General features: G+C 36.5%; 2 protein-coding genes across 3 annotated transcripts in view; both read right to left on the bottom strand.

The window, feature by feature from the left end:
* Positions 1-1,758: 1,758 nt before the first annotated feature.
* Positions 1,759-27,641, bottom strand: part of LOC149962146 (general transcription factor 3C polypeptide 3) — a 54,387-nt gene continuing 28,504 nt past the window's right edge. Inside the window, exons 2-22 of one of the 2 annotated variants that reach the window (XM_090178835.1) lie at positions 13,860-13,992; positions 13,674-13,784; positions 13,511-13,619; positions 13,337-13,453; positions 13,202-13,275; positions 12,937-13,140; positions 12,117-12,231; positions 11,799-12,053; positions 11,598-11,736; positions 11,073-11,160; positions 10,683-11,010; positions 9,526-9,560; positions 9,338-9,467; positions 7,860-7,934; positions 7,723-7,787; positions 7,197-7,301; positions 7,051-7,137; positions 5,098-5,196; positions 4,837-5,037; positions 3,153-3,311; positions 1,759-1,913 (exon numbers count right to left, since the gene is read on the bottom strand). In XM_090178835.1, the coding sequence (XP_090034961.1) occupies positions 1,803-1,913; positions 3,153-3,311; positions 4,837-5,037; positions 5,098-5,196; positions 7,051-7,137; positions 7,197-7,301; positions 7,723-7,787; positions 7,860-7,934; positions 9,338-9,467; positions 9,526-9,560; positions 10,683-11,010; positions 11,073-11,160; positions 11,598-11,736; positions 11,799-12,053; positions 12,117-12,231; positions 12,937-13,140; positions 13,202-13,275; positions 13,337-13,453; positions 13,511-13,619; positions 13,674-13,784; positions 13,860-13,961 (2,709 nt within the window). In that variant the 5' untranslated portion in view covers positions 13,962-13,992 and the 3' untranslated portion in view covers positions 1,759-1,802. Of the gene's footprint in view, positions 1,914-3,152; positions 3,312-4,836; positions 5,038-5,097; positions 5,197-7,050; positions 7,138-7,196; positions 7,302-7,722; positions 7,788-7,859; positions 7,935-9,337; positions 9,468-9,525; positions 9,561-10,682; positions 11,011-11,072; positions 11,161-11,597; positions 11,737-11,798; positions 12,054-12,116; positions 12,232-12,936; positions 13,141-13,201; positions 13,276-13,336; positions 13,454-13,510; positions 13,620-13,673; positions 13,785-13,859; positions 14,033-27,641 lie in introns of those variants that run through there. The other variant, XM_090178830.1, reaches the window with a different exon arrangement.
* On the bottom strand, positions 14,131-14,720 carry Polr3I (RNA polymerase III subunit I). The gene has a single exon (XM_090164514.1). The coding sequence runs from the start codon at positions 14,592-14,594 to the stop codon at positions 14,187-14,189; it is 408 nt and encodes a 135-aa protein (XP_090020640.1). The 5' UTR covers positions 14,595-14,720; the 3' UTR covers positions 14,131-14,186.

Here is a 27,641-nt window from a genome sequence, read left to right on the forward strand (position 1 = left end):
ATTTGTCGAGATTAGTTTTAGCGTTTCTCCAATTCCACCCGTTGGGCCCCCCGGTATGCTCCTCCGCTTTAATAAAATCAAATAATACTGCAATATCATTGGTTCTTAAAAATTACGTTTTTCGACGCGATTAACGCTGCAGCAAGGACGCAAAAAATAAGACCTCCTCCTTTTTCCCTCCCCCCCCCCCTTAGCGTGACGGGGTTAGGGGCTCAACGTGTCCGTCGATAGTCTCGACATATTCATTCTCCCTGAGTATAAATAAATACATTGTTGATAGTACGCTAGTTTCGATAATTCAGCTTGAGCGTACGATAATGCACAATAATTTTAGAATTTGGCCGAAAACCGGTAATTTTATTTTAGTCAAGATTTTTTCAGTAGGCTGAATTTAATTTAAGCGTTACTAATTTTTTTCCAATTATCATGTAAATAACGTCGTTCAAGTTTAACGTGTAATATTGCAACAAAATTAAAATTAAAAGTTAATTTTCAGGCGTACGATAATTTGTTTCTGAAATCGATAACTTAATTTGCTTTTCACGACCTGGCAACGCTGTCGATGGCGCCTTCTTGAAGTCTTCTTATGAGCTGCAAACTTGCATAACTTTTATCGTCTACCCTTCTAGTGTAATTTTCTCTACGGACATTAATTGCCACGTGGCACTTTATAAACTGAAAACTCTAATTGGACTAGTTTCCAGCTCTGCTCTAGTTTCGGGAACTAGGGCTGGAAAATGTCAGAATGTAATTGGTCTGATCTGCCATTACAAGATCACATAGGGAAAAAATATGGATGCACCGATATATCGGCCTATTTTTCTAATATCGATATCGGCCAATATCGGTATTAGAAAAATATTTTCAGAAAAACATTTAAAAATAAGAAAATTCTCGATTAACTAATGAAATAATATTTTATTATTAGCCAGACTTCAGAAGCTAGAAAATACCTTTTTTTAGACAGGGGGTCACGAGTGTAAATAAATAAAAAACGATATTCGATTTGTGATCGAAAATATGTATCCAGTAAAATGAAAAGAAGCATATTCGGATATGCTCTTGCAAACTTCTTTTAATGAAAAATTAGAATAAAATGGTATGGCTGTGTACTGAACCGTCTATTACAATGATTTTCTCATATACACTACTGTTATGATAGATAACGTTAAAAGGAACCACCTATGGACTGCAATGCAAAGGATGAAAAAATTTGCGAATAAGTAGATTAGTCCATTGTGAAAAGGGATAAAAAAGCTAAACCCTAAACAAATTTGTAGAAATTTAAAAACTTACTAATAGCTCGTACCGATAGGTCTTCGAGCAAACAAAAAGACGTGAAACTCGAACCAAATAGATTTTCGAGTTAAAAACTAAATAAAATAAAGTTGGTAATTATGGCTATTTTATTTTATTTAATTTTTCACTCGAAGATCTATTTGGTCCGAGTTTCACGTCTTTTGGTTTGCTCGAAGACCCTCTCGGTACGAGCTATTTGTAAGTTTTTAATTTTCTTCAAATTTGTTTAGGGTTTAGCTTTATTATCCCTTTTCATAATGGACTAATCTACTTATTCGCTAATTTTTTCATCCTTTGTTATGATAGATAAATTTGTTAATATCGGCCGATATATCGGCCACGAATAGCCGATTTATCGGCTGTACCCATATCGGTGCATCCCTTGAAAAAACCAACTAATATTTTTCGAACGTTTAGCGATCAAACTTTAATTAAGAAATATCATAATTTCATAAAAAAATTATTTTAATGAAAAAAAGACGAATGATTTGATTTTGTAAAATTTACACAATGCAATACCGCTGTAAGTAATATCTCGCGAGATCGTTGGAACCGGAGGACTGGTAGATCAAAGACAAGTTGTAAGACAACTCACGGCTCAGGTCCAATATTCCCTGTTTAAGAAATCATTATATATTTGATTTCAATGTATTCCGAAACAACGCACTCTGCTATGCGAACTACAACACAAATTCTAATACATAGAGCGGCCTAGAACCACGTCTGCTAGGCAGCCGATAACTTAAAAAGCATCTGTTTAGAAGACCAAAATACAGCACTTTGGGCAAAATACCAACACACCAACAAACGTATAATTTTTATTTATAGCCATTGAGTTGGGAATATTAATCTAAAGGTCCAATCAGAACGTCGGATTTCAGTATTTCGCGAAACAAGTTTTTAAAAAATAAGAATACTGCCGTCTGCTCCCAAATGACGAGAAAACTTTATCATTCTACCCGTGGCGCCGTCTATCTCTCAATGGTTCGTTCAAATAAGGTGCGTTTTCCGGCAAAAAAATGGATGGCGCCACGAGTCATATGATAACGTTTTCTCGTAGTTTTAGAGGAGACGCCACGGCACATTCGTAATTTTCAAAAACTTGTTTCGCAGATTTGATTGGATCTCTAGATTAATATTCCCAACTCAATGAAATCACCTATTATCAAAAAAAATAAAATTGGACATGCGTTGGTGCGCGGATATCATAGCACGGGGTGACACCCGGGGCGGATATCATAGCATGGGGTGACCTCCGGGGCGGATATCATAGCATGGGGTGACCTCCGGGGCGGATATCATAGCACGGGGTGACACCCGGGGCGGATATCATAGCATGGGGTGACACCCGGGGCGGATATCATAGCACGGGGTGACACCCGGGGCGGATATCATAGCACGGGGTGACCTCCGGGGCGGATATCATAGCACGGGGTGACCTCCGGGGCGGATATCATAGCATGGGGTTACCTCCGGGGCGTATATCATAGCATGGGGTGACACCCAGAGCGGATATCATATCATGGTGTGCTACTTACTAGTCTCGTCTCTAGTTTGTGTGTTTTTTTTCAAGGTCGGATTCCACCGCCAAATCACGCCCAAACGGGTGGCACGACCCCCCCCCCTAATTAACGCCACTGAGCTGTATTTCTATTTCCGCCAAGCGGCGTGTTTTTGGAAGATCATGCGGCATACGCTATCTTACCGGGTTGCCATGCATTTTTAATTATTTATTTCACAATGAAAATAAATTATGGGCCAGTATAATCCAGTTGTTGGATTATCGGGGCGCAATAATTAAAAAAATATGGTGTCAAGAATGGCAAGCCTAAGCCAATTAAAAAAAAACTTACCATTTTACTTCCATCCGCTGGAGGTAACGACAATCCCTTCTTGTAATAGAATGTGGCAAAACTCAAGAGTCCAAGGCCGTGCATGGCTCGACCCAAGTTGTAGTACACTTCTTGACATTCACCGCGCAAATCCCTGTATCTTGACAGGAACGCCAAGGCCTAACATTTGTAAAGAATCAGCAATTGACAAAGATCGAGACTTCAAAATTGATTAATACATTAAAGAAGAGATTCAGGACGTGGAAAATATAGGATAGGATTGCCACATTTTTGTCATAATCAAATTCTCTGACTTTTCCAGGTTTTCCCTGACCACCTCCAGAAATTGTCCCCGACTTATTTTGTGCCAAGATTTTGTAATTTTTAACCTATATTTTAGTAAAAGTTTCCTATTTGCAACCGAAATTAAATTCCCTGACATTTCCCTGATTTTTAGACTAATTTTTAAAATTCCCCGACTTTTCCCTGATTTTTAGACCCATATTCAAATTCCCTGACTTTTCCCTGATTTTTAGACCCATATTCAGATTCCCTGACTTTTCCCTGATTTTTAGACCCATATTCAAATTCCCTGACTTTTAGACCCATATTCAAATTCCCTGACTTTTAGACCCATATTCAAATTCCCTGACTTTTAGACCCATATTCAAATTCCCTGACTTTTAGACCCATATTCAAATTCCCCGAAAATTCTCCGATTTTTAGACCCATATCATATTCAAATTCCCCGACTTTTAGACCCATATTCAAATTCCCCGAAAATTCTCCGATTTTTAGACCCATATCATATTCAAATTCCCCGACTTTTCCCTGATTTTTAGACCCATATTCAAATTCCCCGACTTTTCCCTAATTTTTAGACCCATATTCAAATTCCCCGACTTTTCCCTGATTTTTAGACCCATATTCAAATTCCCCGACTTTTCCCTGATTTTTAGACCCATATTCAAATTCCCCGACTTTTCCCTGATTTTTAGACCCATATTCAAATTCCCCGACTTTTCCCTGATTTTTAGACCCATATTCAAATTCCCCGACTTTTCACTGATTTTTAGACCCATATTCAAATTCCCCGACTTTTCCCTGATTTTTAGACCCATATTCAAATTCCCCGACTTTTCCCTGATTTTTAGACCCATATTCAAATTCCCCGACTTTTCCCTGATTTTTAGACCCATATTCAAATTCCCCGACTTTTCCCTGATTTTTAGACCCATATTCAAATTCCCCGACTTTTCCAGGTACCGTGGCAACCCTGTAGGAAAGGAAATAGCCACTCTAAATTTGACAAGACTTCAAAAGTATCTTTAGGTTCTAAAGATAGGCCTTGTGAGGGCTACTTGTGATTAATTTCAATAACATTTCCGAAAGTTAAAAAGCCTAAAGTACTATAAGAAAATAAATCGACTTAGTTGCTATTCCTCTTTTATATTTTCTATGGGCAGAAACTAAAGGCGCATGCATGGGAAGAAATTGGCGGAGCACAGTAAAGTGGACGGACTATTCCCCGTAGACACACAAAATTTTATTACGGCGCGTGAAGAAATAGTCCCTAACTAATCTATTTTTAACAAATAATTTAGAATAACTATGCAAAACGTATACATTTTTTAACAAATAAATTAGAATTACTGATTGTTGTTATAAATTAATAAAAAAATTAAATAAATAAATACATATTTACCTGTCCAAAGAGTACACTTTTCTTAGTAGTAAATTTTTGAATGGCCAAATGAACGAACGTTATTCCGATACAGAAAGTCAGTAATGGGTCATCCGAGTACTCGTTGAATAAATGCATATATTCTCCCAAAGCATGTTTGTAACTTCCAACAATCATTGCGGAATGTCCATTCAAAAGACTTAAAGCCTTATGATCTTGGTTCTAACAACAAAAACTATTTAAATTAATAAAAAAAACTTATTAAAGAAAAATTTCACTTACCTTTAAAATTAATCTTAGGCAAAATCGAGTATGACGAACATCTTGGTTTAATGTTACAATTTGAGAAAATATGTTCCAAATACGATTTTGTTTGATATCCTAAACAAATATCAATTTCCGATGAAGTAACTAATAAATTAAGGTACCGATGAAAAATCGGTACCGAAAGTCCGATTTCATTACCGATATGACAAATCGGTACCGAAAGTCCGATTTCATTACCGATATGACAAATCGGTACCGAAAGTCCGATTTTATTACCGATATGACAAATCGGTACCGAAAGTCCGATTTCATTACCGATATGACAAATCGGTACCGAAAGTCCGATTTTATTACCGATATGACAAATCGGTACCGAAAGTCCGATTTTATTACCGATATGACAAATCGGTACCGAAAGTCCGATTTTATTACCGATATGACAAATCGGTACCGAAAGTCCGATTTCATTACCGATATGACAAATCGGTACCGAAAGTCCGATTTTATTACCGATATGACAAATCGGTACCGAAAGTCCGATTTTATTACCGATATGACAAATCGGTACCGAAAGTCCGATTTTATTACCGATATGACAAATCGGTACCGAAAGTCCGATTTCATTACCGATATGACAAATCGGTACCGAAAGTCCGATTTCATTACCGATATGACAAATCGGTACCGGAAGTCCGATTTCATTACCGATACGACAAATCGTTACCGAAAGTCCGATTTCATTACCGATATGACAAATCGGTACCGAAAGTCCGATTTTATTACCGATATGACAAATCGGTACCGGAAGTCCGATTTCATTACCGATACGACAAATCGTTACCGAAAGTCCGATTTTTTTACCGATATGACAAATCGGTACCGAAAGTCCGATTTCATTACCGATATGACAAATCGGTACCGAAAGTCCGATTTTATTACCGATATGACAAATCGGTACCGAAAGTCCGATTTCATTACCGATATGACAAATCGGTACCGAAAGTCAGATTTTATTACCGATATGACAAATCGGTACCGAAAGTCCGATTTTATTACCGATATGACAAATCGGTACCGAAAGTCCGATTTTATTACCGATATGACATATCAGTACCGAAAGTCTTATTTTTTTTGGAGTACCGATTTGAAAAATCAGAATAGTTAACGATTTTTTTTAAATATGACAAATACCGATACCGATTTATCAAATTTCCCGATACTGATTTTGAGTTTCACCTGGTACCGTGAAAATCAGTTTTAAAAATCGGAAATCTGTATTAATTGCAAATCGATTAATCAGTAAAGTCGGTAATCTAGACGTGAGTAAATTAACCAGTAAAATCGAAATTTTATATTAACCACGAACCGATTACTCGGTAAATTAGCCACGAAACGATTAATCAGCTAAATTGATATTATAACCACGAACCGATTAATCTGTTAAATTGATATTTTAACCACGAACCAATTAATCGGTAAATTATCCACGAAACGATTAATCGGTTAAATTGATATTATAACCACGAACCAATTAATCGGTAAATTAGCCACGAAACGATTATTCGGTTAAATTGATATTATAACCACGAAACGATTAATCGGTTAAATTGATATTATAACCACGAAACGATTAATCGGTTAAATTGATATTATAACCACGAAACGATTAATCGGTTAAATTGATATTATAACCACGAAACGATTAATCGGCTAAATTGATATTCAAGTTTTTAACCACGAACCAATTAATCGGTAAATTATCCACGAAACGATTAGTCGGTTAAATTGATATTATAACCACGAAACGATTAATCGGTAATTTAGCCACGAACCGATTTATCAGTAAATATCTATATTTTAGATGCGAACCGATTAATCGGTAAAATCGCCATATTGTTAACCGCTACTGATGTCATATTGGTTTGGGCCAAACACTAGAATAAATTAATAACATTACATACAACATACCTTAACTGCAAAATTCTTAATTAGAGTATAAGCTCTATCAGCGTGTTTGGCGTAGTAACAAGCCAAAAATGCCATAAATTCAATATTCTAGGTAACGAATAAATGATTAGCTAATAAGTAATTAAAAATAATCACATTTAGATTACCTTCACTAAAGACTGGCATTGGTAGAAAAGTTTATTGGTCATCTGTCGTATTGAGATAACCACCAGATCTTCATAAGCTTGTAATTCGTAAAGTTTCTTCCAAGTCTTAATTATAATTGAATTTTCAATTATATTAAATTATTTTTTTAATTTATATTAAATTAATTAATTAATTACTATTAAATTAATTAATTAATTACTATTAAATTAATTAATTAATATTAAATTAATTAATTAATTACTATTAAATTAATTAATTAATATTAAATTAATTAATTAATATTAAATTAATTAATTAATATTAAATTAATTAATTAATTAATTTATATTAAGTTAATTTATATTAAATTAATTTATATTAAGTTAATTTATATTAAATTAATTTATATTTAATTTATTTATTTATATTATATTATATTAAATTAATTTAAATTTAATTTATTTAAATTATATTATATTATATTAAATTAACTTAAATTTAATTTATTTATATTATATTATATTATATTATATTAATTTAATTTACTTTTTGATAAAATTCCCATAATTCTTCGTAATCGATATCTTTGTTTGTAAATTCAGGATGTCCTTCTGATTAAATTAAATATTTTTGATATCAATGAAATGAAATGTGCATTTATTTAATCATAATTAACTACTTACTAGAGCGATCTATAGAATCAGCAATATCTTTGAATGCTTCATGGCGCCTTTTACAGGTAAAATTGTTCAAACAAACTAAAAAAAAAGTTAAAATTAACTGTCCGTAACGACGCCGATTCCGTTATTGATAACAAACTACCCGAACACAAAAGGTCTCTCTATTAATCGTTAAAATAACAATATCAGTAATTTAAACGCGATCCTATTAGGCCTAATAGGTAAACCAACAAGACCGGTAATTTAAACCGGTAATTTAGACGGGTTCGATTAATCGGTAAACACACAAATTGTCTTTTGACGCGATCCGATTAATCAATAAAATCATATCGGTAATTTACCCACGATACGATTAACCGATAAATTATATCGGTAATTTACACGCGGTACGATTAATTGATAAAAATCACAATATCGATAATTTACACGCAATACGATTAATCGATAAAATCATATTGGTAATTTACACACGATACGATTAACCGATAAAATTATATTGGTAATTTACACGCAATACGATTAACCGATAAAATTATATTGGTAATTTACACGCAATACGATTAACCGATAAAATCATATTGGTAATTTACACGCGATACGATTAACCGATAAAATTATATTGGTAATTTACACGCAATACGATTAACCGATAAAATCATATTGGTAATTTACACGCGATACGATTAACCGATAAAATCATATTGGTAATTTACACACGATACGATTAACCGATAAAATCATATTGGTAATTTACACGCGATACGATTAACCAATAAAATCATATTGGTAATTTACACGCGATACGATTAACCAATAAAATCATATTGGTAATTTACACGCAATACGATTAACCGATAAAATCATATTGGTAATTTACACGCAATACGATTAACCGATAAAATCATATTGGTAATTTACACGCGATACGATTAACCGATAAAATCAAAATATCGGTAATTTACACGCGATCCGATTGTATGTCCCCACCGAGGGGTAAGACACTCAAGAACTCAGGTGTACATTTGCTATTGGAACTCTTATGAACTCCCCTGAACTCTCACGAACTCCCTCAAACTCTCACGAACTCCCTCAAACTCTCGAGAACTCTTCCGAACTCACCAATGAACTCTCTGGAACTCAACCTTGAACTCCCAAGAACTCTCGAGAACTCCCTCAAACTCACCAATGAACTCTCTGGAACTCAACCTTGAACTCCCAAGAACTCTCGAGAACTCTTCCGAACTCTCGAGAACTCTGCAGAGTTCGAACTCCCGGTGTACACAAAAATCCTAAGTGTCTTACCCCTCGGTCCCCACTTCTAGTTAAAATTTACATCGAGAGGTTAAAAGTTTCATTAGTTACGGGTGGAGAGTGACTTTCTGACCGAAATTGATAATTTGGTTAATATTTGGCTAAACACTATATAAATTTAACTTTTAATTAAAATAGAACTAATGATTAAAAATGGTTAAAATAGTCACTTGTGAATTCCATAGGTACTGTAACAGGGTAACAATGGCATGTCAACATAAGTTTTGCTCGAGGAACAAATTCAGTCCACTTCTCATTTTCATACAACAAATTACACTGCTTCAAAAGTATTTTGGCATCCTTAAATAGCCAAAATAGTTAAACGCAAATCCACAATATACAACCACAATTTGCTTACGATAACCAGTCCCTCGGATTGACCCTCAACGTAATCTAACGAACAAAAAATGGCATAATATTACGTCAAAAATGAAGAAAGAAAATTAGGCATGTGCGAGTACTAGATTTCATTCGCTCGAAGCTCGAAAAACCTTAGTTGAAAAGCTGAAAATTGTTCGAGCCTCAGAACTTTCGAGTATTCTTACCAAGGCACTACTCGCGAGCTTTTAAAAATGGCGGGAAAAGCTACTAAACAAATTTCCTTTGGTCCCACCTTAAGATCTATTATTGGATGAGGTACAAGTCCTAGTTATTTCTGATTGGTCACTTATTTTAATGTATAAAACGAAACCAAAACCATAAGTTACATAACGTCGGGTGCCCTAGCTGTTTATTGTCAGTCGTTTGGCGGTTCATCAGTCCACTATTTTCTGGTTGTAATCCTTGTATGGCCAGTTATTAATTTAGACTTCACAAATATGGCTTCAAATAAACGTAAAAACGGTCTGGCAGTAAATATTATTCTAATAAAGAAATAGTAGAACCTAGTGATAGAGCTAAGCCTAATTATTCCAGTACTAGAAACACTATTTTTAAGCTAAGCCTAATTATTCGAGTACTAGAAACACTATTTTTAAGCGAAGCCTAATTATTCGAGTACTAGAAACACTATTTTTAAGCTAAGCCTAATTATTCGAGTACTAGAAACACTATTTTTAAGCTAAGCCTGATTATTCGAGTACTAGAAACACTCTTTTTAAGCTAAGCCTAATTATTCGAGTACTAGAAACACTATTTTTAAGCTAAGCCTAATTATTCGAGTACTAGAAACACTCTTTTTAAGCTAAGCCTAATTATTCGAGTACTAGAAACTCTTTTTAAGCTAAGCCTAATTATTCGAGTACTAGAAACACTCTTTTTAAGCTAAGCCTAATTATTCGAGTACTCTAAACCACTTTTTAAGCTAAGCCTAATTACTTGAGTGCTAGAAACACTCTTTTTAAGCTAAGCCTAATTATTGGAGTACTCGAAACCACTTTTTAAGCTCAAAAGCTTGATAAAATTTTAAAGCTCTGCTCGATACTCAAAAAAGTGAAATTTTTAATACTCGAAGCTCGGCTTGAAACCCAAAAACCAAGGCTCGCACTGGCCTAAAGAAAATATAAACCAACCCACCTTGATTTAAGACTTCAATCGCTTCTTGCGTCTTGTTGAGCTTCAATAAAATTCCCGCTAAAACAGCTCTTGCTTCGAAATGTAACGGTGCCATTTCTATGACTTTGTGATAACTCATAGTCGCCTCTTCAAGGCGACCCAGAGAGTTGAGGCATTCACTGTGTCGTAGCCAAACAGCGGCTAAGTTGTAATTATTGGAAATTACTAGAATTTCAAAAATTGTCAAGGCTTCCATAAAATTTTCAACAGCCATATAGGCTTCGGCAATGTCTAAGAACAAATCTCCCATCGTCTCAGGGTCCTCGAGGAAGATTGGATTTGATACATTCTACGAAGAATAATAATTATCAAAAATTCGTGGACTTTCATTTCAAAATTGAATAAACATACAACAACTAAATGGAATTGTTTGAGGTTGATGAGGCATACGGCCAGTTTAGCTTGAATGTCTATCGGAAGAGCTTCGGGTATCAAACAGCTATTAAAGAAAAATTAATTAATGATAATATCCCCATCGGTGTGAAAAAGTCAAGCAAGCTGAGATACGTGACTTTTGAATGAAATTTGAAATGAGAATACAAGAGCCTCGAGTGTTTCTACATATGGTTGACTTATTAATTTATTTTTAATGTTACTTTAACCTTCTTTTTACTATATTTCCATTATTATTATTATTTAAGACTGGCTTGCCTTTTTCTCTCAGGCATGTGCTTGGAAATATTTCAGAAATGGCGGGGAAATGTTGGCGTATAGATGGCGCAACTATGACATGAACAAAAAAAAGCTAAGCTCTAAGAAAGGCGGGAATTTCAAAAGTTCAATTTTATGCCCGCCTTGAACTAAGTTCGAGCTTAATAGACTGCGTTTGAAATAAACTTTTGACATATAGATGTAAATGGTTAAAACGAGACTTACTTTGTTGCATTGCTTAGGCTCTCTTCTGTAATTTCTCTAGTAAGCTTTTCAAATGTGACACCACAATGACGTACTATGCATTGTAGGCCTTGTAGGAACATTTTTTGGGTAATTTGCAGCTCAACCAGAATATTGACATCTGAAATTTTGTTTTGACTGTCAACTATGAATTAAAAATGCAGATGAACATGTGACTCCCACCTTCTGAAGTGAAGAACTCTGAGCATTTGATTCCAGTTTTCTCCATTACTTTAATAGCAGATGCCAAATCTCCGTTTTCATTATGAATTTTTGCAATTTCACGGCAAAATTGCATGCAAGTTTCACCCTGATCAGCTTCCAAATGATTCAGAATAGTTTCGTAACCTCTCAAAGCACTTTTCTTCTCCCCAAGTTGTTCATAAAGTGTGCAACGCTCCCATAACAAGTTTATATTTTTGTTGTCGTGTTTTATGGCTTAAGAAATGATTCAAAACATTAGTTTCATAATATTAGCAAATAATTTGAATGTTGTTTTACCATTTGTATAGCAAGTGGTTGCCATCTTAACACTTTCTCGTTCAACACACATTTGTGCTAATTTGACCCATTCTTCAACATCACTAGGATTTAGATAGGCTCCAATCAAAGAAAACTAAAAATTGTTAAAAAAAAAAGTTATTATTGCATTGTATATTGTTATAATAGCTAGAAGAGTGCGAATACTCCAGGACTCCAACGAGTACCTAAGTCCTCCAACAAGGCTTAGAAATTACTCGAATTAAGGAATACTCAAGTACCGCTATTTCTAGGACTTAAACGAGTACCCAAGTCCTTCACCAAGGCTTAGAAATTACTCGAACTAGACTAGAATTAACGAATACTCGAGTACCAATATTTCTAGGACTTAAAGAAGTACCCAAGTCCTTCACCAAGGCTTAGAAATTACTCGAATAGACTAGAATTAACGAATACTCGAGTACCAATATTTCTAGGACATAAAGGAGTACCCAAGTCCTTCACTAAGGCTTAGAAATTATTCGAATTATACTAGAACTAAGGATAATGGTTTCCTTGGTGGAGTTAAACTGATTATTTTAAAGTTGCAATTAAATTTAATATAATAATATTTTAAACTATTAATTATAATTTTTTTTAAATAATTATAATTTTTTTTTATATAAACAGCTTAGGGATAAATTTAGGACACAAGGACTGGAGTGAGTCCTATTTTCAAGGACTTGAGACAATAATGAGCCTATTTTTCCAGGACTCTGAAACAAACTCGAAACCCAAATAATAATAATAACACTTCGACTCATTATTCGGTAATAAAGTGTTGATAAAAAAAACAATATACCTGAAAAGCCTTCTCCATATCGCCCATTTCTTCATAAATCATGCCAAGTGTTTGAAATGGTTCAGCAGCTCTTGGAGCTAATCTAATGACTTCCATGCACATCTTAACAGCGTCTTCCCTTTCACCCCGAACAAAACACAAATTTGCTTCACCCATCAAGCCTTGGAGATCTTTCGGAAGCTGTCCTCTACGCTTCATCTTTTTCTGCATTCATTTTTACCATTTGTAGTGTCTTTTTGAAAACAAAAACAAATATTAAACTTACTTTTTTCTTGTATGTCTGAAACTCTTCCTCAAATTTATCACCAGCTGTAGTTTCTTTATCAGAAACGTCTTTTTCTGTACGAAAACCATGTTAAAATAAATTAGGAATTATTTTAAAATTTAAATATAAACTCACTGGATGCATCTGTTAAATCTCCTGCATCAGAAGACTGTCCAATATCGGCAATTTCTTTATCATCATCTACGTTATGCTTCTCCATTATATTTGCAAACTCATCAAATGTAATTTCACCTAAAATAAACTTCTTAATTATACCTTTATTGATAGAAATATTAAATAATAACTTACCATCTAAATATTTCACTGTTAGGTTTTCTTCCCACGTAGTTGTTGGTTTCTTTGCTTCGTCATCGGAAGAAGGGCTACTATCTTCCGCAATTTCCATCTTATTCACAGCCTGTACACAAATTTATAGAATTACCTATTTCAACCCAAATACAAAAAGTCATACTTTAGAAATTTCGGCTTCCTTCGACGTAGATGCTTGGTCAATAATGGATGCAGCGTCTTCATCTTCTGATTGAGATAAGTCACTGTCATCACTACAAATTAAACCTTCTCCCTATAATACAACAGTAACGTTAGTTTAAAATTATTTTAATTCAAATTTAACGCCGAAAAGTAAACAAAGGCTTACCACTCTTTTCAGTTCTTTGTACATTTCCCACTGATCTTGAGAAACATCACCTTGTAAGCTCTCAAAAAGAGCTCTAACATCATCTTCTGTACTTTCTTCCATGTTTAAATTTGTTTTCTTTCGTCAATTCTCGCTATTAATTGATTTTTTAATTATTAAAATCTATGGTTCAACATGAATACTTCCAGAACGTCAGAATTAAAGCAGACTACAGAAGTGCAAGAAACTCGCGATAGATGGCGACAGCTTCTCCATAAATGAACTTCACCAAACAAGTCAACCAAGTTTTTATTTTAAAAATATTAACAAAAATTACAAAACAATAATTTAATCCATTTCAACGTCTTGTTCATCAGGTTCTGGATCGGCTGGCAAACTACTTGCAACAATATCTAATACTTCTTGCACATTTTCTTCAGTCAACCGTTCCTCACACTCTTCAATGATAAGCTGAATTTCCACCAAAGTTGTTGGTCTTTGATTTAAAAGCTGAAGTTTTTCGGCTTTTGTCAGATTGAAAGGCTGTATTTGAACCATAAATTCCTCGATATTTTCCGGAGTTTGTTGAGCGCAAGGTCTCTTTTCCAAATACTTTATAGTCTCATAGGATAGAGTCGCAAGATTCTGCTGATGTTTTTGAACTTTGTGGCCTTTATTTTCAGCTTGAAGCTCTCGTAACACGCTTAAAACTTCATAATTACTCAGCATCGCGGAATTATCGTTCAAAACCTCCATTTTAGGTGAGCATCGACAAAAACACAACACAAGAAACGGGAAGCGAATGTTGACGAAACTTGTGCAGACGACAAATACGCTGAAATATAAATAATTAACAAAAGAACACCTAGATGGCGACTGGTTCGCTAAGAAACCATTTTCGAAATGTCGCAAATTGCATTACAAAATTAACGCTTTTCGACCAAATAATTAAGTAATAAATAACACTAGCGGCTAATAAAATACCGTTAGTCAACCTTTAAACACAATGCTTTCTAATTCACAAACAATAGAAATTAATCGTTCAAAATGAGCCATACATTAAAGAAGTCTATCATTAGCTCAATAAATAACGCATAGACAATCGAGACCCGCTTTTAAAAACACGATTTTCATTCCTTTCATTGTTCTAAAACAAGGTTAATAAGTCGTTCGATTAGCTCAGAGGGAAAAAAACTAGGTCTTTCTTATTGAATTTTATTGCCTTAACAAGAGAAGCAAATAAAGACAATGAAATATATTGATTCGAATTGTACAGATACGACAGTGTGTTGCTGCGCTAATTCTTTGTTCTATTCGCCCACCAGAGCGACAAAAAATTACCATAACTAGCTAAACATTTTCGCGAAAAATGTCTAATTTAAGATTGAATACTGGTAGCAGACTAGCAGCCCTGAACTATAAAAATGAAAGAACAGCTCTAGTTCAAGCTTGGAGTACCAAAGACTGCAGGAGTAGCGAAAAGGTGGTGGTTCGGTTTCATTAATGGTGGAAGAGCTGCTAAAGCCCCGCCCTCGGAGTCAGGGTTATTTTTGTCTCGCGCCATCTTTATGCGGCTTAGACAACTATGTTCCTATTTGGCCTTAGTTGACTTAATCGCATAAAGATGGCGCGAGGCGAAAATAACCCCGACTCCCAGGGTCACTAATGAAAACAGACCTACCCAGCCATTTGCTATTCCTGAGGGATCTATTCCTCCAAAGTTCAAGCAAAGAGTATATAGGAATACTCTTCGGTTCAAGTTTCCCCGCCAAAAAGGGGAGGACGCCAAAATTACGCTACTAGAGATCCAGTGAAGTGGGTGGAGAAAACCGAGAGAAAAATGTTATTAAGTAGAAGCACGTCTTCTTTTGCTAAATGGTTAAATCGTGTTCATATTTCCAAAGAAACCAGAAAAAAATGCTATCAATCTACTACCTTTTCAGTACGGGTATGAAGTTTAACTGGTTACAGTAACTTTACCCAATACTTTCACATTTTGATATACGCGTTACTGCCCCACTAATTTGTTAAGCCTTGGCTTGTCAAAAAGCACCCAAAAGAGATTTTACGCGTCGTTTTTCTGATTTATTAAAATAAAAGGAAATAGGTCACCCGCGTTCGCCCTTGGTAGTGAAATACGCATTTCTGCGAGGGCGTAATTTTTCAAAATAGGTGCAATGTAGTATTCGTCCTTGATAAATTGTATAATCTTTGGTAGTCTTGTAGAGATAAATTGAAGCAAACGATTTGTCATTTATATTGACAGCACTGCCATCTGTTCCGTCGTAATCAATTAACCAGGATTTATAATTGACGTAAAAAAAGCGGAACCATAGACCAATTAATTAGACAAAGTTAATTAGCCCGTGATCCATAGTCGGTGGAGGAGCTTTCGATAGTCTGTAACAGGGTTGCCATTCTGTCGAATTTTATTTCACTATTATTATTTTGGACGTCCCATTTTTATTTTTGGTCTCGTTACAAACAAAAAAAAATAAAAAGATGGCGCCATTCGATTCGAATTAAGCCCGGTGGTAAATAAATGAACGGCGGCATCCAAAATTACACCGTACCGCTTTCATAGATGGCGATACTAGATAAAAATTGAAGCCCGTTTCGTAAATTCTAAATTCAACCGTATAATTTCCATCAATGGAAGCTGTTAAAGAGATCAAAAGCTGATAAGACACGAAAATATTTCTTAAAAGAAATTCGCAAAACGCTAAGCCTAATATTCGCCGCCCAAACCAAAAATGAAAGTGAAAACGCATTTTTTTCTCCGGCGAAAATCATCCAAGCGATAACGCAATAATTCCGAGAAAAAAAATCAGACGACGTAAAAACCTTACTAAGGGCGGTTGGATATAAAAAAATATTATGAACGGGATACGAAAAAAAAGTGATTATTTACGTCTACGGATAAGGATCGCGCGAAAATAAATAAAAAATATTTTTATAACTTGAGGAAAAACCTGTAGCTACAGGTTTTATTTATGTAACCAATGATTCCAAGGCTGAAGTCTAATATAACCGAGTCTGTCCAGTGAAATATACTTTGTAATATTTCGAAAAATGTCAAAAGTGGAACGGATTTTCGAACAAAAATGGATTTTAGTTAATATTGGATTTTTTTTATCATCCGCACGGTGGTGCATCGATCGCCTTCGTCCGATAAAATATTTTAATATTGAAAAGCCTCGGGCTAGATTTCTGAAGGTAATAAATCATGATTTCGCGGAGATTTCTCATTTTAGTGATCTTGAAATATTGATATCGCGGCTGGCCCGCCGGTAGAGGGCCTCCTTCTCGCAAACCTGTCGCCAAAATAACGTAGGCCACGAACTGGTGGATCTTCTTTAACAAAACTCCGCCAGGGGGTGCCTAAATTCTCGAAACCGGCTTGGACGCTAGTTCTTCCGAAGTTCCCACTTCAATCAGGGGAGAATATTTTCGGAAGAAGGTCAAAATTTATTATTCTCCCAGGCTTTTTTTGTTTGTTACTCGATTCTCGAATACATTTTTACCACAAATCGTAAAAAATCGATTAAATGTTTTTTCCAGAAAATGGATGTTGTAAAAGCGGTTTTTTTTCAATGTCTAGTTTCCGTTCAAGCAGGTTTTTGGATCTCCTTTGGGTGTTATTACGAGTTATTTTTGGGATTTAAATAGATCTGGGTACAATATTGACGTTTTGCGAATTATGGTAAGAGGGGTTGTAGAAAAAGTGATGAACTGTGACGAACTTCCGGTCTGTCTCGTGTTCGTCTTTAAAGCGAGTATAAATTTTCATACTCAACGAATTTCGCATTTCTGCCACCCGGGTTGACCGAAGTTAGGGCGCTAGTTACGTTAAAAGACAATCGTAGCGCATGCTAGCAGACGATTTTTCTACTTAGTTCCCACTGCCTTTAAAGGGAGTATGAACATCCATATTGCTGGCGGAAAAATGAATTTCATAATCTTCCACCAGGTGTAAACGAAGATGGGGTGATTGGCGCTAGTTACGTTATAAAACAAGTCGTATTGCGTATTTGCAGATAATTTTTCGAATTAGTTAATACTCCCTTTACCAGCTATTGAATTTTACTAAAATTATAAAAATCCCAGGACAGGGTTGCCACAAAATTTTCAGACTCAAATTGGGCACTCTGAATGTTTATTAGTTTAACTGATATTCGGCAGATTTCCGAGTAAAGCCAGAGTTCCTACACAGTACTGATGAGCCCCAAAAGGGCGAAACCGGTCTACTGTTGGAATCTCTGGCCTAAATTTTGACTTTTGATATAGATTCAAATTCCCTGTTTTCCCTGACTTTTTAATTACCTTTAAGTTAATAAATTTAAATGGACTTATAGTAAAAAGGTTATTGCAATGTTGAAAAAATTAGCCAAACTTTCAAGGATATACATGATAATCATAGAATTTATCATAGATCTAGAGTAGAATTACCTTAAAAAAGTGTCAAGATAAAATTGAATTCCCTGACTTTTCCTTGACGTTTAACAAAATCTTAAATTCCCTGAACTTTTAGGCCCATTTTTAAATTCCCTGATGTGTGGCAACCCTGCAGGATATGATTGGCGGGATCTGCTATCAGAGGTATGGCTCTTAAGGCAACCCCTCTTTTAAATAGCAACATAATTATTTAAATTTTGAGTGTAGGGCCCCAGAATCACGTGTTTTGCGAAGACCGAGTCACATGACGGAAGGGGAGGAGCTACCTGAAATTCGACCTTAATTTTTTAAACGATTCTGTAGACCTTTAAAAGGATTCATCCGGGATTTCTATGAGCCAAAGGAAAAAAAACCATTTGTAAACTTTTTATTTACAGGGAAATAAATATACGTGTAAAACTGGCAACACTGTAAACTATTCTCTCACCGTTCTCTCCTACGTCATACCACTAATAAAATACCCTTCAAGTTTAATACTAATCAAACATGATATAGCCCAATTTAATTTAATTTAATTTAATTTAATTTAAAAAAAACATTCTTTATTACCAGTAATAAAATTGAAAACATTACCTAGGCCTAAAGATTACGCTATAAACAATACAGTTGGGAATAGATTGTAATGTAAAAACAGATTCGTAAAATCCCTCGGTCCTTCCATAATAAAACTTTCGAAACCAAATCCAAAACACAAACCCTCCAAATACGCCTTGTTCTTTAAATTATTCATGTCACGCATTTTTCCGCCCTGGTGGGAAAAAAAGGAACTAAATACCAGAAAACACCCTATCGCGACCTTTTTCCGAGTAGAATTCGTAGATACGGGAAATCTAATAGCGATCTACAAGATTTTAAAGAAAAATCCACGGGCCAGCTGAACCTAAAGGACCTTATAACCCAAAAGAGCGTGTCTACAGCTATCGCCATCTAGCGACTTGACCTACATTCAGTCTGGAAGGCGGGGAGAAAAAAGGGCTGGAAACTCGCACAAGGCCACCCAAAATCGATGAAACTAGGTAAAGGAGTATGGGCGGCGATTTTAATGGGGAAAAGTACAGTTTTAGACGCTCTTCTGTACAGTTAGACGGAACGGTCCAAATCAAAGCAAAAATTGTGTCTTTTTTCGAGTTAGTCGACGATGCCTCCGGGTGGAAATTTCCAACGTTAGGCCTAAATGGCTTTACTAAGTACACGAGGTGATTTTTTTAGACGCGTTTTTGATGGGCAAAGATGATAAACCTAATTAAACTAAGTAACGAGATAGGAGTTACGTCGATTAATATTAACGGCGTTTTGGCCCAAATTCGTCTCATCGCTTTGATTGACTTAGGCCTAACGATTAAATATATATAAACTGCTGAAAATTAGGAATCAGAGCGATAGTGAATTAGGGAACTAACTTAAGCCTTGGTCGGACTGATGCGTAGGCAGTGATCCAATTCTTTCATCAGAAGCCTAATGTATCGAAAGCTTTCGTCATGATTAAAATATAGCGTTGCTATGGGTTTCCTATTCCAGCTAGTAGGCTATATTCCTCCAAGACGGTATAATACAATTCGCGACAAAAATAGACTAAGCCTTTTTATCTTTCAACCAGGGAGCGCTGTTTACCGAGAGAGAAACGTAGGAGCCGGGAATAAAAAATGTCGCATTAGACGCGAAAAAATAAAGTAAACCGGAAGTGAAAGAAATGAATAATTTAGAACCGGAAGTACTAAAGTTGAAGGCGTTAGAGCGAAACGATTATAAAACCCATTCAAATAATAAAAAAGTGAAAGTTAAATCGTGATTTGAGTACGTAAAAAAATTAAAACTGATGTTATGCTTTTCTTTATTAAACGGTTTTACGGCAAGGCTTGGCGGTGTCATTATTTAGAAAGTTCAAAGTTTCCGAGACGAGGCAACCATTAATTTTAACGTTTGTGCGCTGTCGGCAGTATATAACCCTTTTCTTGTTCAGTGGAACCTCTATAAAAATGATATTTCCTTTATTTTATTTTCTAGACGATACTAAAAACGAGGTCAAAACATTTCTAGCTTCATGATCTACATGATATACATTTTTATTTTATTTAAAGAGTATTGGAATCGTAAATCTTACCAAGAATGTATTTATTTATATTTTATGGAGAATAGCTTTGTTGAGAGACGATCCGTGGGAAGGGTTGCCAACATACGAACTTCGTTTCCCGCGGACAAAAGGCCCTTCTATAAAGTAACATTGGCTTTCTTGTTTTGATGTTGCTGTGACGTCACGGGTGACGTTTTACTACGAAAAGCCCTGGACACAAGAGTAAATTAGACGAATCACCGGTTTTTAAACATAAACTGAACTGAACTTCTGCGTATTTCGTGAAGAATGAGCTACATAAAAACCAGTTCAGTAAGCGTAGTTTATTTTATAGAAAGGCCTATTAAATCGAGTCCCTAAGCCCAACGGTTCCCGAAATAGAATGACCTTGAGGACATAGTTCAAGGTCATTGAGTTTGGTATCATCTTAAGTGTATAATACTATTACATAAGTGTGACACTTCCTATTCTTCACATGGGAAAGTTTTACTGAGAGCTATTCACAAGACAGACTGCATTACGGGCTTCGTCGCAGTTTTGCGTCCGCTTGCTAACGCGTCACACGTAGCCTTTGACAGCGCCTCGCTACGGGGAGATTTTTTTATTGTGATGACGTCAGTCCGTTACTAGCTCTCAGTAAAATATTCCCCAAAGTGACAAACGTATGGAGCAATATTATAGACGTATAGTACATCCAATAATATCGGCTGATATTAACAAAGTTAAAAATCTATCATAACAGTAGTGTATATGATAAAATCATTGTAAAAGACAGTTTGACAGTGCACTGTCATACCATTTTATTATAATTATTCATTAAAACAAGTTTGCAAGAGCATATCCAAATATGTTTCTTTTAATTTTACTGGATACATATTTTCTATCACAAATCGAATATCGTTGTTTTTTATTTGTTTGACCTCGTAACCCCTGTCTAAAAAAAGGCATGATCTAGCTTCTGAAGTCTGGCCAAGGACAGTAGATACAGGTACGAGAAAGTGAATTGGCGGCCTCTGTTGGAATATATCACCTAAAACGACCTAAACGCAAGGAGAGTTAGTTGTAAACAAAAAAATGGCGGTCACCTAATTTTAGCGGTTCTTGACGAGGCTTAGGTGTTCAAAACAAATGGGCATTTTTTATTTACGCTCGTAGTTTTATTTTTAATTTAACATCAAAATGGTAAAACCTAACTACAATAATACTGTCCATGGTGAACCACGTCTTAACAATGGCCGTGGTTTGTTTACATCTAACTCCCCGTGAATATGAAGACGTTTAAAATCGAAATTTTTTCCCCTGCTTTGAAAGCAGATAAAGGGGCGAGAAAGCAGTGCTTTCTCGCCCCTTTATCTACTGTCCTTGGTCTAGCGTACGTGGCGCGGACAATCGAATGAAATATTATCATTAGTTAGTTAATTGAGAGTTTTCTTATTTTTAAAAGTTTTTCTAGAAAATATTTTTCTAATATCGGTATCGGCCAATATTGGCTTCGCTTAAGCCGATATTGGCCGATACCGATATTAGAATTTGGCGGAAAGATACTAGTGCTCACGAAGTTTCCGTAAATCGGTGGCTGGAATTATATTTCAAAGTGATAATTAGTTAAATAACATAGATAAGATTTAAAAACTGTTTTTTTTAGTACTACAAATATTAGTTCGGCGAGTCCAGGGTAAGTAGAGAACGGGTATTGCCGAGATTACCCCATTGACGTACATGTACATTAACATTTGATGATTGTTTAGGAGTATAATACTAAATGAAACTTAAAAATTATAATAATCTACATTAAATATATATTGATCACTTTGAAATTTACGCAATAGATATTTCTAAACTGGATTAATATAACACGCGCAGAAACCTTTAAGAATTCAACAGAAAATAGGCGGAATTCGAAATTCCAGCCGCCAGTTGCAGGTTAAGAAGGGCAAAATCTTTAATACATTTGCTGGAAAGATACTGGCAGACTAGGAGCAACAAACGCAAGGAGAACGCAGTGTTGCGTACAAACTTCATTGGACGAGCCTTTACGCTGAACATTTTACGAAAAGGGGGAGGACAATTTCCGAATTTTCCCCTTCCGACGGCAGCAGGTGCTAAAGCGTCTAACCAATGAAAAATATACTTAAGAAAATGCACGACTTTTGACGGGTTGCGTTCTCCTTGTGGGGGCAGTGCTGTGTTTGTTGCTCCTAGCTTTCCAGCAAATGTACTAGATATTTTACCCTTCTTAACTTGCAACTTAGTTTATGCAATTTTATATTTGGTTTTGGTGTTCGACGGAGTTGTGTGGGCAGCAGATTCATAGAAATTTAACGGAGATTAAAGTCTCAAGTACAATGGCGTGCACGTTAAAGAGTTCTATCGAATGAGACCAACTGTTTTTTTTCGGTCACTATCCCTTTAATAAGAAAGTGCCACACTTATTTATTACTTCTGACCATACACGGTTTCTTTCAATAAAAAAGAGCCACACTTATTTATTACTTCTGACCATACACGGTTTCGATAAGAAAGTGCCACACTTATTACTTCTGACCAAACAAGGTTTCGATAAGAAAGTGCCACACTTATTATTATTATTATATAATATTATATGCTCTCTGCTGCAATGTCTAACGGATCTATCTCTCCTGCCTTTACGGGCACTACTAGTTAACAATCTACTTGTACCGCTATAGAAAGTGCCACACTTATTTATTACTTCTGACCATACACGGTTTCGATAAGAAAGTGCCACACTTATTTATTACTTCTGACCATATACGGTTTCGATAAGAAAGTGCCACACTTATTACTTCGGACCAAACAAGGTTTCGATAAGAAAGTGAAACACTTATTATCCCCAGTCCGACCCGCAGATCGCACCGTCAGCGGGGCCTCACGATTCAGGGGCGAGGGAGAAAATTGTCGGGCGAAAAAGCCTATGTGATACGAAAAGAGAACGGAATATGGTTGTCCGCAAATCCCCAGTCCGACCCGCAGACCGCACCGTCAGCGGGGCCTCACGATTCAGGGGCGAGGGAGAAAATTGTCGGGCGAAAAAGCCTATGTGATACGAAAAGAGAACGGAATATGGTTGTCCGCAAATCCCCAGTCCGACCCGCAGACCGCACCGTCAGCGGGGCCTCACGATTCAGGGGCGAGGGAGGAAATTGTCGGGCGAAAAAGCCTATGTGATACGAAAAGAGAACGGAATATGGTTGTCCGCAAATCCCCAGTCCGACCCGCAGACCGCACCGTCAGCGGGGCCTCACGATTCAGGGGCGAGGGAGAAAATTGTCGGGCGAAAAAGCCTATGTGATACGAAAAGAGAACGGAATATGGTTGTCCGCAAATCCCCAGTCCGACCCGCAGACCGCACCGTCAGCGGGGCCTCACGATTCAGGGGCGAGGGAGAAAATTGTCGGGCGAAAAAGCCTATGTGATACGAAAAGAGAACGGAATATGGTTGTCCGCAAATCCCCAGTCCGACCCGCAGACCGCACCGTCAGCAGGGCCTCGCTTTTCAGGGGCGAGGGGCGAAAAGGCCTTAGAGTTTTATTATATAGAAAACATGCTCTCTGCTACATAAGCTCTCCTGAAATGTCGTTCCGCCCCCAATGGAAGAAATGCGCCCCCCTATAGGGCGGGCACGGAACAAAAACTGTTCAAGGGTAAAATTTTAAGCAAACGTTTACTGAAGACGGCGTGGCTCGGTTGGTAGGCCGTGGGGTTTATGTAGTTTAGGCGGTCCGCAGCTATGTGTGTTCGAGTCTCGGTGAGGCCACTAATATAATTATATTGATAACTTATTTTTCGCAGCTCCATCTACCGTATCGTCACTTTCCACAACAAACACACAAACAAACAACACTTAACGACATTCCGTCCATAGCAATAGTCCCACTTCGATGTATATCTCGATGTGGAACTAAAAAAGGTGTCTCAAAAGTGATGCGGCTTTTTTTACAGGAAACATAAAATAGCGCGTGAAAATTCATTATTTTACGAACTAACAATAAAAAAGTCGTGCGCGAGCCAGATTCTACAAAACATTTTTTTAATCGCGCGTTATACCTTTAAAACGGCCTCAACTTGCCGTGAGATGGCGCGGTCTTAAAAAAGCCGCGACGTAAATTTTTTTAAATGGCTACCAGCAATGTCATTCTTGGGGTAGGTAGTCTGTGCTCTGACTAAACTAAAGATGGCGCTAAACACAAAGTTAGAGGGCTGGTATTTAATAAGGGCGCGCGACGCACGCTCGGTTTCACGTGTTAAGTCGGACCGTTGCCTACGTTTTTATTGTATAATAACTTCGGACTAAATAATCTTCCACATTGAAACTTTGACAAAAGCCTTGGAAATGTATCTCCAGCTAATCAAATGTGGGGGTTTTCGTAAGATACTTTCGGTCAATATAGGATATATTTCGATAAACCGGAAGTTAATAAGCCTTATGTACCGCGAGACGATCCACTGATCGAGTTGCAATTCCTCCCCTGTATTTTCTATAGTTTCTACTCCCTTTAAAGTTGATTAGTAGACGGGTTAAGCCACCTCTCGAAAACGTGTACGGGAAACTTTTAGGAATGTAGATGTAGCTTTATTCTAGCTACACAAATTTTCCCTACACGTTTTTGTGGGATGGTTCAACCTCGCTACAGGGTTGGCTATTTTTTTATTTAAAAAAAAAATCAAATAAATCATTTTTTTTTATTAAAATCGGATTTTTATTGATTTTTTTGATTTTTATATAATTTAGTATCATAATTTTACCTAAAACAAATATGTTTTAATTTTTAAAGGCTAATCTATATATATGTATCATGAATTTATTAAATTTAAGCTAATAATCATATAGTAGTTTTTATTTTTGTTAAACCTATTTTGGTACTTTACAAAACAAATTCGGCGGAATCTCCACCCACAGTAGAATCCAATGCAATATATTTAAACCTTAATTATAGCAATTAGCGAGGTTTTTTCTTTTTCAAAAATACTATATAAAAATTGATTTCAATCAAGTTGATTATTGTAAAAGGCCTATGTATATATTTCGCATTATCCCTAATTCTTTCTTTATGCAAATTCCGTACTAAAAATCAGAAAACGTTCCCCAAAACCATAGGGCAGACAGTAGGCGTAATTACTTTCCACAAAGACTCTACCCATTAAAAACTACAAGTTCCTATTACAAAATCCAGATGTCATCACCTTAACCCACCCATAAATACCAGAAACGTATTATAAACTATTGTTCGAGTCTCTCGGAAAGCGAAAGTTAAAAACGCGTGTCTAGACTAAACGCGAGACGGCGCTTTTAAAGTGAAGCTTCGGCCGCAGCTGCGAGTGGCAGACGACGCGGGGGTAAAGGGCGGGGCGGGAGGTCGCTCGTCAACGACATCTAGCGGTGACCTCTTCAAGGCTACTCGGAAAAGACAACGTAAGCGTTGGAATAAGGGTAGCGGCCAGAAAGGGCGCCAAATAAGGGTAGATCAATAAAGTAGATTAATAACCTGGCACTGTAAGAGTGATAAAAAGAGTGCTGCCGCCATAAAGCCAGAGTGAGTACAGAGTCGAGTCTTAGTTTCCAGTATAAAAGACTTTTGCCCTCGAACAACACCAGGGGTCTTAAGAGTCAAGGCGTCCATTGAAAGAAGTGGACCATTATGAGCGTATTAACGGTCCGATTCTTTTCGGAAGAGGGCGCTTCTACGAGATGCTTCGTCTATTGTGTTCGCGGGGCCCTTCTCAATTTAGATCGTTTCATCAAGGAACGCGACCGCTAATGGCATTTATCCTCCCCGAAAGATGGCGCTGAAGATTTCCTCGCCTTTTTTCGCTATAAAAGACCACAAGTTGTCTCAATGTCTCCTTAAAATAAGAAACTTATTTTTTTTTGGCTAGATTAAGTGTTCTTTTTAAGGTGCCCATTGAGATCCCTACCACTTGAGTGTTTCACTGTTTGCTTGAAAATTGTAAATGGTTTATTACGTAGTTTTCTAGATACTTATTGTATTGTAAGAGATCTACAGGGTGTTTAATAATAATCAACTAGGCTAATACCCAAGGCACCACCTTAGGCCTATAAGTCATCGAGTTACTTTTAAAGCCTTTAATTCAGGTGGCCGGGTTACAATGCGTAGGAGGGTGGTAGCAAGCCCTGTATTCAACGCGTACGAGCCAACAGCTCCCTACACTAACTATTACCGTTAACCTTAGCAAGTTTTTATGGAAGGGGAAACCGAAGATCTCGGGGGAAAACCCCTTAAACCAGTGGGGAGAGAACTTGCAAACTCAACGCGGAAGGAGTTATTCCGAGTTTTCACCCAGTGCCACAAGCTGGGATCGAACCCGGCTCCTCTTGCTGCGAGGCGAAAGTGCTAACCACTCCGCCACCCCAGCAAAAGGTTATGCAAAAAATTTAAGGAGTTGAGAAGTATGCTTGTTTTTTTACATTTTCCTACAATGAGTTAAATTCAAAGTGTGGCCTACTAAGGCTACTATCCCCTGAAAGTAAGTTGCAAGTTGCAACAAGCGCAAAGCCAAGCAGCAGGGACTTTAAATACTGTTTAAGTTAAATTTTACGCTGGTTACCTCGATTTGTTTACAAAGTCATTTTTAAACAATCACACGAACCCAAACCTTAATGTTCGCGTTTCCCTGGTTACTTTCGCGCCGGTTGCAGCCTATTTCCAGGGGCTAGTAGGCCACACTTTGAAGCTCTGGCGTTCTTTTAACTCATCGTTAGGAAAATTGGGAATAAACAGGCATACTTCTCAACTCCCCCCCTACAACTCCTTCAAATTTTTGCATAACCTTTTGAAACACCCTGTATAATAAAAGCAATGATTGGCGGTTTGCAACCGCTACGATTTCTGACACATCTTTTTTACATTTGTACTAAGGAAAATTTGTAACTTAGGATGATTTTAAGCTTTGTTCCAACATAGACAGTATATATCCCTAAGGGATATATACTGTCTATGGTTCCAAATTTGAAAGAAAATTTCAAATGCGGACTATATGTCATCATTGATTATTTTTCTTTAAAAGCTGTTTGATACCCGAATCCCTTTTAATCGAGTTTTCCCAAAACTGCTCGCTTTTTAAAAATAATGACCTAAAACGGCACTTTTAAAACAGTTATTTCGTTGATGTTTATTTAGACGTAAATACCGGGTGTCAGATTTCGTTCTGATATTGCATTTTTCTCTAATCATTTAGGTAGAGTGTAAAAGCTGACACTATCTCTGGCTAGGCACCACCTTAAGCCCAAGTCATCGAGC

The sequence above is a fragment of the Leiobunum rupestre genome, chromosome 1 (genome assembly GCF_980474605.1).
Source record: "Leiobunum rupestre chromosome 1, qqLeiRupe1.1.hap1, whole genome shotgun sequence".
NCBI lineage: Eukaryota > Metazoa > Arthropoda > Arachnida > Opiliones > Sclerosomatidae > Leiobunum > Leiobunum rupestre.